Source organism: Tachyglossus aculeatus, chromosome 11 (assembly GCF_015852505.1).
Source record: "Tachyglossus aculeatus isolate mTacAcu1 chromosome 11, mTacAcu1.pri, whole genome shotgun sequence".
NCBI lineage: Eukaryota > Metazoa > Chordata > Mammalia > Monotremata > Tachyglossidae > Tachyglossus > Tachyglossus aculeatus.
In genome coordinates this window covers 44,751,338-44,766,817 of record NC_052076.1, presented here as the reverse complement: position 1 = coordinate 44,766,817, position 15,480 = coordinate 44,751,338, and the positions used below count along the sequence as shown (strand labels likewise).

Here is a 15,480-nt window from a genome sequence, read left to right as displayed (position 1 = left end):
CCTGTCACAGACGAGGCTCACATTCTAAGTAGAAGGGAGTAGGATTAAATCCACATTTTACAAGTGATGAAACAGAGGCTCAGAGAAGTTCTGTGACTTGACCAAAGTCACACATGAGGCAGGTGGTGGAGCCAGGAGTAGAGCCCAGGTCCTCTGACTCAGGCTGGTACTCTTTCCACTAGGTTATGCTGCTTCCCGGCATATTGTTGTTTAGTGGCCTTAGGATCTTGAAATTCTCATTGCAGGCAGCTGCTATATATGGTAAAATAAATGCTTTAAAAACCTAGTGAATTTATAGTCTTGCACACAGTGATGTAGCACAGATTGCTGGGAGCAATTGCAGTAAACTAACTTGGCATAAGTTAATTGGGGAAAAGGGTTATTCTATAAGCAGATCAGACACTTCAGAGACATTGGGAGCGTAGGGAGCACGTTCAAAATAACTGGCCTTGCACTTGGGAAATGAAGTAGTACTCTAATTTATTACTCTATTTTACTTGTACATATCTATTCTATTTATTTTATTTTGTTAATATGTTTGGTTTTGTTCTCTGTCTCCCCCTTCTAGACTGTGAGCCCACTGTTGGGTAGGGACCGTCTCTATATGTTGCCAACTTATACTTCCCAAGCGCTTAGTACAGTGCTCTGCACACAGTAAGCGCTCAATAAATACGATTGATTGATTAGTACAGCAAAGGACAGTCTGGAATGGAGTATCCATTGCACACAATTCTTCTCAGCTTCTTCTGTAAGCATGGCTAGGACCTCACAATCAGTGGCTTGTCACACAATCCCTGGACAACATCACTCCCGGTCATTTCTTTTCCGATGAGCGAAGCAGACTGGCTACAGCACATAAAAGAAATTCCGTGGAGGACTTGGGGAGCGGATGGGTGAACAGTCCTGCATACCCCATCCCACCCTGCCTGCCCAAGGGGGTGGACTAGGTGGGCACCTACGCTCCAGGCAGCTGGTGATGCCCGCAGTCCCTGGCTTCAGGGACTAGGAAGTGAATGAGCAGAAGTAGGTGTTTCCCAGGCTCCTTCCCAAGACAGTAGGATTATCCTACTATCCAGTGTGGTAGTCCCTGAGAAGTCGACTTGCAGAGGGCTGGCCCTACCTAGGGAAAAAAAAATAACAGGGAGGAAAAGCACCTCATCTTCAAGCTAAACTTAGCATCTGTAACTTTAAAACCATTTCCTGTTGTGTGATTGCTCTTTCCTGTACTTGAGGGCTGGAACAAAGTCGGGGCCCATCAGGGACTTGGCACCCATCAAGTGTGGGCTGGTACTGTATGTGGTCTTCTCCTGCTACCCCCCTACTCGTTCTCTTCTAATTGTTCATCATCCTTAATTCTGTTGTCTCTGCCCCTTGTTCACACTATTCCCATGGCCCAGATCTCCTCCCTCCCTACCCAGATCCAACAGACTTCAGCTCTCTTCATGCTCAAGATCCCCCACTGAATTTCAGTATCTGTCTCCCCCATTAAATTCTAAGCTTCTTTGGGACAGGGAGCACGTCTCTTCATACTGTTTTACCTTCCCATGTATTGTACCCAATGGGTATTCAATAAATACCATTACTAACTATGGAGGAGGGGTTCCAGTGGGTCAGTGGGCAGCTCCTATGGGAGGATGCACAGTCCTCCTCACAGTCCTCCGTGGCATTTTTTTTCTGGGTGCTTTGTCTTTTTCTTTTCATGCTACTGCTATACATTTCACTCATTGGGAATGAAATGACGAGAAGTAGAATTGCTCAGAAGCCAAGTAGCCTAAAACCCTCCCAATTGGCTTATTCATTAAGTTCCACTTTTAGCACCAAGAGGAGCAGGATTAGGGACTTGTATTTGAAGGGCAGTAGGACAAAATTTACAGTGTCAAATTTCAACAAATTGCAATTGGTACTTATTCTCCCTCTTCTTGAGGAACACATGCACTCACTTCCCATACCCTAATTTTTATTTGTCTGTTCAGGCATACTCTTGGTTTTGAGCGACTACAATATTTGAAATCTGGAGATATGTCGTGCCTTAATTGCTGATCAATCAATCAATCAATCAATCAATCGTATTTATTGAGAGCTTACTATGTGCAGAGCACTGCACTAAGCGCTTGGGAAGTACAGATTGGCATCACATAGAGACAGTCCCTACCCAACAGTGGGCTCACAGTCTAAAAGGGGGAGACAGAGAACAGAACCAAACATACCAACAAAATAAAATAAGTAGGATAGAAATGTACAAGTAAAATAAATAAATAAATGAATAAATAGAGTAATAAATATGTACAACCATATATACATATATACAGGTGCTGTGGGGAAGGGAAGGAGGTAAGACGGGGGGATGGAGAGGGGGATGAGGGGGAGAGGAAAGAAGGGGCTCAGTCTGGGAAGGCCTCCTGGAGGAGGTGAGCTCTCAGCAGGGCCTTGAAGGGAGGAAGAGAGCTAGCTTGGCGGATGGGCAGAGGGAGGGCATTCCAGGCCCGGGGGATGACGTGGGCCAGGGGTCGATGGCGGGACAGGCGAGAGCGAGGTACATTGAGGAGATTAGTGGTGGAGGAGCGGAGGGTGCGGGCTGGGCAGTAGAAGGAGAGAAGGGAGGTGAGGTAGGAGGGGGCGAGGGGATGGAGAGCCTTGAAGCCCAGGGTGAGGAGTTTCTGCTTGATGCGCAGATTGATCGGTAGCCATTGGAGGTTTTTGAGGAGGGGAGTAATATGTCCAGAGCGTTTCTGGACAAAGATAATCCCGGCAGCAGCATGAAGTATGGATTGAAGTGGAGAGAGACACGAGGATGGGAGATCAGAGAGAAGGCTAGTGCAGTAGTCCAGACGGGATAGCTGATGTAAACCAGGGTCCCTAAACCCCACCTGACATTAGGTCTAATCTCTGCCCTGGGAAGACTGTTCCCTCCCTGCCCCTTCCTCTCCTCACCCTGCCTCTGCTTTCAAATCTGACTTCCCATTTGGTTTTTCCACATCAGAGGCTCGGAAGGGAGGTAGCACAGAGGGGGAAGGCCAGATCTCCTCCTCTAGACTGAAGCTTATTTTGGGAAGGGAGTGTGTCTGTTTATTGTTACATTGTACTCTCCCAAGTGCTTAGTACAGTGCTCTGCACACAGTAAACGCTCAAAAACATTTGAATGAATGAATGAACAGATAGGACAGAGACTTTTTTTCTCCTTCCCTGGACAGCTGCTTGTAGTCTAAGCTTAGCCTCTCCTCCCCCGCCCCACGATTTCCATTTATTAACTGTGACAGGGTGAAAAGTGACAGGGAGCTAACATTAAGGAAAGAGGTACTTGCCTGAGGAATTTCTGTCTTATCACAGCTTTATGCTCCAAAGCATCTTGAATTGTCCCTGGTCTGGGCAAAACCTGGCAGGTGCCTTGGAGGTAGGAACTTAGACCTCAGCGGCAAGAGTCAACGTAACCAGTCAAACCCAACAGACTCACCACTGTTTGGTACGAGACTCTCAGGAACTGGATAGTGATTTCTCTCCTCTGCCTCCATCCTAATATTTCAGGTAGAACTTATATATCTATAAATTATATATATTATAAATTATTTATATTAATGTCTGTCTCCTCCTTCTAGACTGTAAGTTGGTTGTGGGCAGAGAACTTGTTTACCAACTCTGTATCGTACTCTCCCAAGCACTTAGTACAGTGCTGTGCACATTAAATGCTTAATAAATGCCATTGATGATGATAGAACCAGTTAGCATCCCCAGCTTGCCTTTGTATATTCAATCAATGGTATTTAGTAAGCACTTTTTATGTCCAGAGCATTGTATTAAGTACTTGGGAGAGAACAGTATAACAGAGTTGTTAGACATGTTCCCTGCCCACAGAGAGCTTCCAGTCTAGAGCGGGAGACAGACATTAAAATAAATTACGGATGTGTACTCAAGTACTGTGGGGCAGAGGGTAGGGTAAATAAAGGGTACAGATCCAAGGGCAAGGGAAATACAGAAGGGAGAGGGAGTAAGGGAAAGCAGGGGTTAGTCAGGGAACACCTTTTGGAGGATTTTCATAAGGCTTTGAAGGTGGGGAGAACGGTAGCCTGTTGGAGATGAAGGGGAAGGGAGTTGCAGGACATGGGCGATGGGTCAGCGGCGAGGTAGGTGAGATTGAAGTATAGTGTGTAGGTTGGTGCTAGAGGGGTGAAGCAAGCATGCTGAGTTGTTTTTCGTACCTTCCTCTCAAATAATGCATTTTGGACCACTCATCTGTGAATTTATCAAAAGCCCTCTTGAACGTAGTGATAAATTTTGCAGGAACCTGCAAGGATTTAACCGGGCAATATATCTTTACATCTAACCGCATGTAAAAGGTGGATCGTAGCTCAAGATCTTAGCTTGGCTTGGTACATGGGATATGAAACAGCTCGGTGAGAAAATAATGGCCAGGGCCAAACTTCACTGGCGATTCAGCACCTGGTCATGGCAAATCCCCAGAGTCAGAGCCCCAACAGGGGTGTTTCCTCCACAGTCCATGAGCTGGATCCAATTTAATCTGGAATGGTAAAGGGAGCTAAGTTCAGCCAGGGACGATCGTAAGGTTGCCAACTTCAGCTTAATAGCTGACCTGCAGTATGTAGAAATACCTTTTGCCAAGATATCAACTCAGTGATGTAGTGGCAGAAAAATACAGTCTGAACAAACAATTCAGAGTACTCTGACTTTATTTTATTTGTTACTAGCTGTCTATAAAGACAGGTTACTCCCACAAGAGAGGAAAGGCAGGCCGGTCTGGGGAAAGAGCACAGGACTGTCGGGAGTCTCAGTTTCCAGTCCCTGCTCTGCCACGGGTTTGCGGTGTGACCTTGGGGATAAAATGGGGATAAATGGGGTTAAAGGAGATTACGAGATTTGGGCAGCGTTCAATCTGATCACCTTGTGTCTATTTTAGGATTTAGAAACACAGTCTTTAATAAATTCCCATAATAATCAAAATTAATGTCCTTCAGGGTTTGAAATGGGATTTTAGATTTTAATTTTTCTGAGGGCATAATTGTATGGCCTGAGGAGGAAAGGAAGAGTCAAGAAATTATGAAATTAGAAACTGTTTGGGTTTTGACTCAGTATAAAAGTTGTGGGAAAAGAAATTTTCCATTATGTAATGCCCTTTGGAAAAAAAACATAGCGTCAGTACTTTTGGTAGAACACTCTAATGACTGGAAAGTTTTCTTATGTTGACAGTTGCCGTTGGTATTTAGTATGGAAAACTTTAACTTATTTAAAGAATTAACTTTTTCTTGTAGTTGAGATTCTTAAAACTTTGACCGAAAATTCCTAGAGTGAAATGTCTTCCCTTTAAGCTTAGGTGTGCTTTAAATGGAAAGTGAGTTTTAGTAATGAGACTGGCCCAGTACTTCCTTTTTGTTAGGGTCTTCCAGCTTCTGGCATAAAGCTAAATCATAAACTATACACTAATGAAAATTCATGTGGCCCTTTTAGGGTATGTGCAGTGGTGGTTTAAAAAAACCATGAATAGTGAGGAATATTTTAATTTTCAACAAAACCCTAGGGATATATGAACAAGCCCGTATAGTTTCTGTACTGAATCTCTAGCTTGATCATTAAAGGTACATCTTGGATCTTGATCCTTTTCTTACATAGGTATTTTACAAGTAATTAATAGGAAAACTGCTCAGGGGTGAGTGACGTTTCACCGCAACTGTGCCTCTCTCTTGTGCCTCGGACATTATTCTGCGATCTCTGTTACCCTTTGTCTCTGTCTTTGTTTTTGTGTCGGGCTGTATTTTTCTGTTTGTCGGTCTCAGGCTTTGCCTCGTTCAGCCTGATACTTGGGATTCTCTGCTGCCATTACTTGGAATCACAGGTCATCACACCTGCTGTTGGCAATCACCACCCTGTTCTAGACCGTGGCACATCAATCCATCAGTCTTACTGAGCGTTTACTGTATGCAGAGCACTGTACTAAGCGCTTGGGGGAGTACAACACAACAGCCACATTCCCTGCCCATGACGAGCTTACAGTCTAGAGGGGGAGACAGACATTAATATAAACAAATTTTATTCATATATATACATATATGAATAAAATTTGTTATTTTATATATATACGTATACACACAAACACACACACACAAGTGCTGTGGAGCGGGGGTGTGGTGGTGAGTACAGGGAGCAAGTCAGGGGATGTAGAAGTGAGTGGGAAAAGAGGAAATGAGGGCTTAGTCAGGGAAGGCTTCTTGGAGGAGATGTGCCTTCAATAAGGCTCTGAAGGTGGGGTGAATAACTGTGTCGGATATGAACAGAAAGGGCATACAGGCCAGAGGCAGGATGTGGGCGAGAGGTTGGTGGCCAGATAGACGAGATCTAAGTACTGTCAGTAAGCTGGCATTAGAGGAGCAAAGTTTGCAGGCTGGGTTGTAGTTAAAGGAGCAAAGTTTGCAGGCTGGGTTGTAGTAGGAGGGTAGTAAGGTGAGGTAGGAGAGGTTTTTATTGGCAAAGTGGCTCCTCTCTGGTGGATTGGAAGGCTGAGGCATGCACTGCTATGACTGATTCTTTCCTTCCCCTGGTTTTCTTTCTACTTCCAAATTCAGACTTGCCAAATCTTGTCAGTTCTTCCTCCACAACATTTCGAGAATCCACTCCTGCCTCTCCATTTAAAACTGCCACAGCGCTGGTCCAAGCACATTTCTCCCCTCTCCAGTCCATACTTCTCTCTGCCATTGGATTGTTTTTATGAAACTTCACACATCTCCCTTCTCCTCAAAAACCTCCAGTGCTTACCCATTCCTATTTATATCCTATTTATATAACTCTGGATTATCAGCTTTAATCAATCAGTGGTATTTAATTGAACTCTTATGTGCAGAGCACTGTACTAAGCTCTTGGGAGAGCACAATACAACGGAATTAGCTATAAGCTACACAATCAGCTCTCTCCCTGTTATCATCTCTCTTCCTCCACTACACGGCAATTTACGCATTTAGTTCCTTTTTAAAACCAACCTACTCCTTATGCTTCATTTTGCCTCTCCCACCACTGACCTCTTGCACACATCTTTCTTCCTGTGTGGAACTCCCTCCCCCTTCTCATCTGGTTGTTACATCCAACTTCAAAGCTCTTCTAAAATCACATCTCCACCAAGAGGCCATTTCCAAATAATTTGTCTTCTTATCACTCTTTATTCTCACCACTGTGACTTTTGTATCACCTAGGCACTTGAGAACTCACACTCCACCCTAGCACTCTTCTCTATACTCTAGTACCTTCCCTTATCCTCATTTATTTTAATGTCTCTTTTCCCCTCTACATTGTAAGGCCTTTGATTGAGGGGCTAATTTTATTACAATCTCCCAGCTACTTCATTATAATGCTCTGCGTGCACACAGTAGATGCTCAGTAGGTACTATTGATTGAAGAGTAAAAAGAGGGATTCTGTTTTTATTGATGAGTAGAAAATTGGATGAGTGAGTCTGAGAGCTTTTATTTGCATCCTCCTAAGTCTCGTAGGAAACAAACACCTCATTCAGATGTTGCACAGAAAGTATACAAATTACCAATGAATTTCTATTCCTCTCTGATCTTAACTAAATTGTATTTCAGGTCTCATGGTCTGATTCTTCAGTAACATCAATAACCAAATCTTCCACTGAAGTGACTGAATTTATTTCAAAGGTAAATAGTTGAGCTACATTTTTTTCAGGAGAGCAAATGAGGGAACTTGTGCTACCGAGTGATTTCAGTGAGTTGAGCACAAGTGCAAGACCGCATTTTTGTTTTTGTGGCGTTTGTATTATATAGTCACAGCCGTATGTAAGCTTGTGATCACATTCATGAGCAGGTCAAACTCTCTGGCAATAATAGTGATTGCCGTTCATTTTTAACGTCATCCCAGTTCTTCTGTCTTGCCCACTGGGTGAAATGGGGTAAGAAGATCAATTGCAGTAGCAGCCACAGTCTTATTTCTAAGTGCTTGCTGTGTGCTTGGTGTTTTGGTGGTGAGAGCAGACATAAGCTTTATATCATGTCAGTCTGAGTGTGAGGAAAGTGAGAAGAGGGTAAGCTCATCTCATTTAGCTGGGTGTCTCTGGCAGTTGTGCCCTGGGCTGGTTCAAACATGACAGCTCAGACCCAGAAGCAGAAGAATAGGGGCAAGGACAGTGACAACTGAACTATGACCAGATGGCTGGATGTTGTTAGGCCAAGTAGGAGGACCTCTGGCCTAGGTGTCAGGAGATGCGGTTACCAACTTAACTTTTGGTTCAACAATTTGCGTGTACGTGCTCACTGTTGTAATCTCTCTCTTTTAGTTGTCTCAGCTGTACCCTGAAGAAAACCTGGAAAAATTCATTCCTTGCCTAGCTGGTTCAGATTCATTTTATCTAGAAAGAAACCACATGGACCTGGAATCGGACCTAAGGTAAAACTCTCTTTACCAGCTGCTCTTCGGTTCCTTTCCTTTTCCAAAAGGGAAACATAAGAAAGGGGCAATGTCTTCCATAATCCAAGTTTTGAAATAATGCACGAATTTTGGAAATCGCGTTATTGTTACTTGTTTGCTATGAAGAAAGATGAATAGAAATCATTATTAGGGATTTTCAAACATTTTAACATTCTGCTTCCCTTCCCTCCCGAGGTGCCAGGGTATTGCCTAGTAGCGTGTGCCAGGGAAGGAAGAGAATAGTTCCCGTGTCACCTAAGCCACCTTGGGAATGTTGGTTCAGCCAGAGGTAGTTCTGGAAAAGGTACTCTAAACCTAGAGCAGACCCAGGAATTCAAAGATCCAGTTAGGTAGATTTATTCTACTACTACTGTATGGAGTACACGCCTTATGAGGGAGTGGGTATGTACGCAAACTAAACCCATTCTCTTGAGCATATCAGAATTTTAATCAGGGTGAAAAGCTTGAAGTCAACTTTCACAGAGTCATGCTAGGAAGAAGCCGATCCATTGTCTGGATCTAGTGGGATTGATTGAACGGATTCAGGTGTCTTTGAAAATGTCATTTTTCTTGTTCTGCGGTTAGCTGTATTCTGCAAATGTCCTGATTGAGAGTTTTTACCCTAGAAAATATTTGAATAAATGTAGTCTTTTAGAATTGAGATACGGGAAGCTGGCTTCATAGTTAAAATATGGCAAATTTCTTTAAAAACTGTTTTCTTAGGACAATAATCCAGAACTTTAAAAAAAAACTTCTAGGAATGCACTTCGGTTAATGGTCTGGAAATTATAGCTCAATAAATATCATTTTCATTATTATTGGTAATAATAATTGTAGTATTTGCTAAGCATTTACTATGTGCCAAGCACTGGGGCAGATTCAAGATAATCAGCTCTCACATGGGCTCACAGTGTGAGGAGGGAGAGCAGGTATTGAATCGTCATTTTGCAGATGAGGGAACTGAGGCACAGAAGTTAAGTGACTTGCCCAAGGTCTCACAGTAGACAGGCTGAAACCTAGGTGCTCTAATTCCCAGACCTGTGCTCTTTTCACCAGTTCCTACTGCTTCCATAATTTAGAAAACACTGGCAATTCTACTTCAGTCAGTCAGTGGTATTTATTGAGCACTTCCTGTGCGCAGAGCACCGTACTAAGTGCTTAGAAGAGAACAGTACAAAAGAGTTGGTAGACTCGTTCCCTGCCCACGATGAGCTTACAGTCAAAAGGGTCACATTCTGTCACATTTCAGAATCCTTTGTGAGTACTGCAATAGAAGCGGTATGGCCTAGTTCATAGAGCTCAGGCCTGGGACTCAGAATAATGTTCTAATCCCCGCTCCACCACTTGTCTGCTGTGTGACCTTGGGCAAGTCACTTCACTTCCCCTGTGTCTGTTACCTCATCTGTAAAATGGGGTTAAGACTGTGAGCCCCATGAGAGACAGGGACTGTGTCCAACCTTATTTGCTTGGATCTACCCAAGCGCTTAACAAATACCTCTATTATTATTATTATTATTATCCTGGCACAGTCCCAACCTGGTGTATACTAATGAACCTCCAGATTTGGAGGGTAAGGGGGTTACTTTCTCCTCTCGACCTTTCTTGTACATACCATTTGAAAGTGTGTTGGATCAGGGCAGTGTGGTGATCCTCTCTGGCCTAGAACTAGAGTTTCTCAGTGACTATCGGGCTACTGTGACACTGGCATCTTGTTGCTGGAGGGCCCTGGATTAATTCGCCCGCTAAAAAGGGGGACCCTAGAAGTCTCAGTCATCATCAATCGTATTTATTGAGCGCTTACTGTGTGCAGAGCACTGTACTAAGCGCTTGGGAAGTACAAGTTGGCAACATATAGAGACAGTCCCTACCCAACCCTTCTCCCTCTGCCTCCTTTCTCCAAGAGGAACTGACACTGTTGAAAGGACATGAGGAGAATCTGCCTGGTCACATGAAGTAAAAAACAGAATGAAATATGGAAAAAATCTAGAAATTCAAACTAATTTAGTGCTAAATATCAAATTATAATTTGGCCTGTTTCATTCCTAAACTTTTATGCAGTTTTTTTAACAGTCGTTGCACAAAGACAATGTGCCTCACACTCTAGTAGTGCCTCTATGAATTTGTGCTTTAATTTTCCATCTTATGATTACTTATACTTGTGAAGTTGAAAGGGATCATTTTGTTTTAACTTCTAGGTATTTGGCCTCTTTACCGTCACATATATTGAAAAATGACCACGTTAAGAAATTCTTCAGCACTTCATCTCTCATCCAACAACTTCGAAGTTCAAGTGAGTTTAAATCAAGTAGCGCAGTTCAAGAGCGACCACTCTCTCCCCACAAATCCAGCCCATAAAACCATGAAAAATGCACGACTGTGAATTTAATGTCTTAATTTTTTGTTTGTTTTTTAGGTCCTGGCAACCTTTCCCTTTCTAAAGTAGGCACTATGATGGGGATATCTGGAAGGTGAGGAATCTTAAAATGATTATGAATTTCTGAACAGGGGAATAAAATTATTTATCTCTTGTTTAGGGTGAACAGTTTTTTTTTTTAAATGGTGTTTAAGCTCTTACTGTGTCCCAGGCACTGTACTAAGCATTGGGATAGATACAGGCTAAGTCCACGTTGCACGTGGGGCTCACGGTCTCAATGCCCATTTTACAGATAAGGTAACTGAGGCACAGAGAAGTGAAGTGTCTTACTCAAGGTCACACAGCAGACAAGAGGCAGAGCCAGGATTAGAATCCAGGTCCTTCTGACTCCCAGCCCTGTGTTGTATCTACTAGGCCATGCTACCTCTCATTCACCAGCTTTTCTCAAATGTCATTGGTTTGGGTTGAGTGGCCTGAAGAGTTAAAATCAAAACCTTAATTGAACTCATATTCCAGAGCATTTTGTTCAGGGCTTTTATCAGCCAGACATCAAGATAAAATATGTTATTCTTGGCGTTGTTTTTCAAACGGTAAGGTAGTAGTAGAAGAAATGGTATGTGAGCCCATTGTTGGGTAGGGGCTGTCTCTCTCTGTTGCCGCATTGTACTTTTCAAGTGCTTAGTACAGTGCTCTGCACATAGTAAGCGCTCAAATACGAATGAATGAATGAATATTGAACATCTACTGAATGAAATGCACTGATGTAAGCACTTGGAAATTTAAAAAAAAAAATGATGGTAACCTTCCTCTAAGGAATCTCAAAAATGGGCAACCGTCAGAGGGCTTTGAGGAATGGAAAGAAGTGCTGAGCACGATTTCAGGAAGGTGGTCAGGGCAGCAGTGTGGTGTAAAGAGAAGTTTCACTTCAGTCGATGATGTGCCAAGCAACGTTGAAGAGAAAAGGGACCGGCAGTTTTTCTCCTGTTCCTTCTCCCATCATACCTCTTAAAGACATGTGAAAATCAAAAACTGAGTATTTAAAGACTTTCTGATAAAATGTCAACAGGTGATCCCTGCTCTTCCAGTGATGTAACAATAGCAAGGGAAAGGAGAGAGGAAGAAGGGAAACAAAGAGTGTTGTCCACTTCACATTTTAAAATACACAGTGTTTGATTTCAGTGGGGAGGTGCTGTGTTTCGTTGGTCACACTTTAGGAGAAATATTTCCAAAGTAATACTGTAACAAAGCTCTGGTATGCCTATTTTGATACACTTGCAAATCTTAACTAAATTTGGGGTTCTTGACGAGTCATTGCTAAAGGACAGTGACCTGCACACCATTATCTTTGGGTGGTGGCAAACTTTTTTAGGGGTGGAGGTGCTTGCTTTCTACAGGATTTTTTTTAATTGTTAATTCTTGGGAATTTTCCTTGCAGAATTACTGCACTGGAGAAAATCCTTGAAGAAAAGGCCCAGTACTTACCTTTAAAAGTGCATAAATGCTTTGACTTCTCCCCTCTAAATCCTTTGCAAAGTGTACTTGACCTCTTTCTGTTTGACAAATTGTCATCATCCCCAACACTGCTGTACTTTATGATCCGCTCTATAAACTCTGTTGAGCAGCAGCATGGTATAGTGTTTTGAGCATGCGCGTGGGAGTCAGAAGGTCATGAATTCTAATCCCAGCTCCCCCACTTATCTGCTGTGTGACCATGGGCAAGTCAGCTCACTTCTCTGTCTCAGTTTCCCCATGAGTAAAATAGGGATTAAGACTTAGAGCCCCATGTGGCACAGGGACTGTGTCCAACCTGATACGCTTGTATCCATCCCAGCACTTAGTACAGTGTCTGGCAGACAGTAAGCACTTACCAAATACCAGAATTATTATTATCATCATTATCCCTGTCAAATTACCATTTAATTCAGTGCATTAAATGTAGAATTTAGCAGTAATCTTTCTTTCTGTGTACCTTAGAAAAGCATCCAGAATGTTGCCACTTGACAGTAGCTTGTGCTAATTTAAAAATAAAAAAAAAAACAAACAAAAAACTTATATTTGCAGACCCGTGTGTGGAGTAGCCGGCATTCAGTCTTCCCAGAGCACCAGTCAACATCACATACCGCACTCGGCTAGCGCAGCCGTAGCACTGCCCCACTGCTCTCCTTCAGGGAGTGCTGGCTCATCGTTGGCTTATCGCACCCAGATGGACACCACTTCCCCCATATTAATGTCTTCCAGTCTGCAGACCCCTCAGACCCAGGAACAAAATGGGATTTTAGACTGGCTCAGGAAACTGCGTTTGCACAAGTACTACCCTGTCTTCAAACAGCTCACAATGGAGAAGGTAAGATTCGTTCATTCATTCATTTAATCGTATTTATTGAGCGCCTACTGTGTGTAGGGCGTTGTACTAAGCGCTTGGGACGTACAAGTTGGCAACGTGTAGAGGCGGTCCTTACCCAACAACGGGCTTGCAGTCTAGACGGGGGAGACAGATAACAAAACAAAACATGTAAACAGGTGTCAAAATCGTCAGAACAAATAGAATTAAAGCTATATTCACACTGTTAACAAAATTAATAGAATAGTAACTATGTACAAGTAAAATAATAGAGTAATAAATCTGTACAAATATATACGAGTTCTGTGGGGAGGGGAAGGAGGTAGGGTGGGGGGGGATGGGAGGAGAGGAAAAGGGAGGCTCAGTCTGGGAAGGCCTCCTGGAGGAGGTGAGCTCTCAGTAGGGCTTTGAAGGGAGGAAGAGAGCTAGCTTGGCGGATGGGTGGAGGGAGGGCATTCCAGGCCAAGGGAGGGACGTGAGCTGGGGGTTGACGGCGGGACAGGCGAAAATGAGGTACAGTGAGGAGGTTAGTGGCAGAGGAGTGGAGGGTGCGGGCTGGGCTGGAGAAGGAGATAAGGGAGGTGAGGTAGGAGGGGGCCAGGGGATGGACAGCCTTGAAGCCGAGAGTGAGGAGTTTTTGCTTGATTCGAAGGTTGACAGGCAGCCACTTGAGGTTTTTGAGGAGGGGAGTAACATGCCTAGAGCGTTTTTGCATAACGATGATCTGGGCAGCAGAGTGAAGTATAGACTGAAGTGGGGAGAGACAGGAGGATGGGAGAGCAGAGAGGAGGCTGATGCAGTAGTCCAGTGGGGCTAGGATGAGAGATTGAACCAGCAAGGTAGCGGTTTGGATGGAGAGGAAAGGGAGGATCTTGGCGATGTTGAGGAGGTGAGACCGGCAGGTTTTGGTGACGGATTGGATGTGTCGTGTGAGCGAGAGAGCGGAGTCGAGGATGACACCAAGTTTACGGGCTTGTGAGACGGGAAGGATGGTAGTGCCGTCCACAGTGACGGGAAAGTCAGGGAGAGGGCAGGGTTTGGGAGGGAAGATAGGGAGTTCAGTCTTGGACATACTGAGTTTTAGATGGCGGGCAGACATCCAGATGGAGATGTCCTGAAGGCAGGAGGAGATACGAGCCTGGAGGGAGAGAGAGCAGGGGCAGAGATGTAGATTTGGGTGTCATCAGCGTAGAAATGAGAGTTGAAGCCGTGGGAGCGAATGAGTTCACCAAGGGAGTGAGTGTAGATAGAGAACAGAAGGGGACCAAGAACTGACCCTGGAGGAACCCCTACAGTAAGGGGATGGGAGGAGGAGCCCGCAAAGTTCTTTTTTGCTGTCAGTACGTCTTCTCAAACTCAGATACTGGCAAGTAAATTTGAAAGAGAAACTCTGAAATACTGAAATAAATGTATCTTTATTTACATACTGGGCACATAGTAAGCGCTTAACAAATACCATCCTTGGTTTTTATTAAAATACATCCTATGAGGTGAAGTGCATGCTGCTCTTCTGGGCTCCATGCTCCCTCTGCTGGATAAAATGATTTGTGGTGAAAGGGATAAAATTCCCCTTTTTTGCTCCGGACTTTTTCAGCAGGACACAGAATTCTAATCAGGATACCAAAGATAGCAAAACAAAGAGGCTTACCTAGAATATGGTTTTAACTAACCTGAAAAGAGAAGGGAACTTAAAAATCACTTCCACTTGTTTATTTCTTTAATGAGGTAATTAACTAAAATTATTAAACTGAATCCTGGTGAATTTCGAAAGGTGTCACAGTGTTGTGTGTGTGCCTATTTGGCATGAGTAACCTATAGAATGACTGCTGGGGGCCAGTAGCATCTGCCATCTTCCTGCATCCCCAAAACCTATGGAATTTTTGAGAGCGACATGGGTGAGAGTGTATATGTTTTTGAAATGAAAATGAATCCACCCTTTGCCTAATGGTTGTCAAATCTTGAACTTTGGATATCTCAAAATAGCCAATGTACTTTCTTGTAAACTAACTAATCCTCTAGCAGTACTTTCATTTCCGTATACTAAACTACTTTTTTTTTTTTTTTAAGAAACTGGTAAGGTCCTTGATCATAGAGTTGGAAAGGATTGCTAGGATCATTTGGTATCCCCCCGTTTCCAGGCAGGGATTCACAATCATCCAGATGGTTGGATATCTGTTTGTTTGGTTTTTTTTAGTAAGATCTCCAAGGATGCAGACTTAATACCCCTCTTGGTATTCAGTATCAGAAGTACTTCCTTTTGCCCAGTTAAATCTCTCCTGCTTTATTTTAAGCCCATTTTCTTTCATCCAGTCTATGATAGATTGACATCCATGTAAAACCTCTTCATA

General features: G+C 43.4%; 1 protein-coding gene across 2 annotated transcripts in view; it reads left to right on the top strand.

Moving 5' to 3' along the window:
- Window positions 1-15,480, top strand: part of ZCCHC14 (zinc finger CCHC-type containing 14) — a 76,197-nt gene that overhangs the window by 49,201 nt on the left and 11,516 nt on the right. For both annotated transcript variants that reach the window (XM_038753834.1, XM_038753833.1), the window contains exons 4-8: window positions 7,580-7,651; window positions 8,287-8,396; window positions 10,613-10,707; window positions 10,831-10,885; window positions 12,853-13,135. In XM_038753834.1, the coding sequence (XP_038609762.1) occupies window positions 7,580-7,651; window positions 8,287-8,396; window positions 10,613-10,707; window positions 10,831-10,885; window positions 12,853-13,135 (615 nt within the window). The remainder of the gene's footprint in view (window positions 1-7,579; window positions 7,652-8,286; window positions 8,397-10,612; window positions 10,708-10,830; window positions 10,886-12,852; window positions 13,136-15,480) is intronic.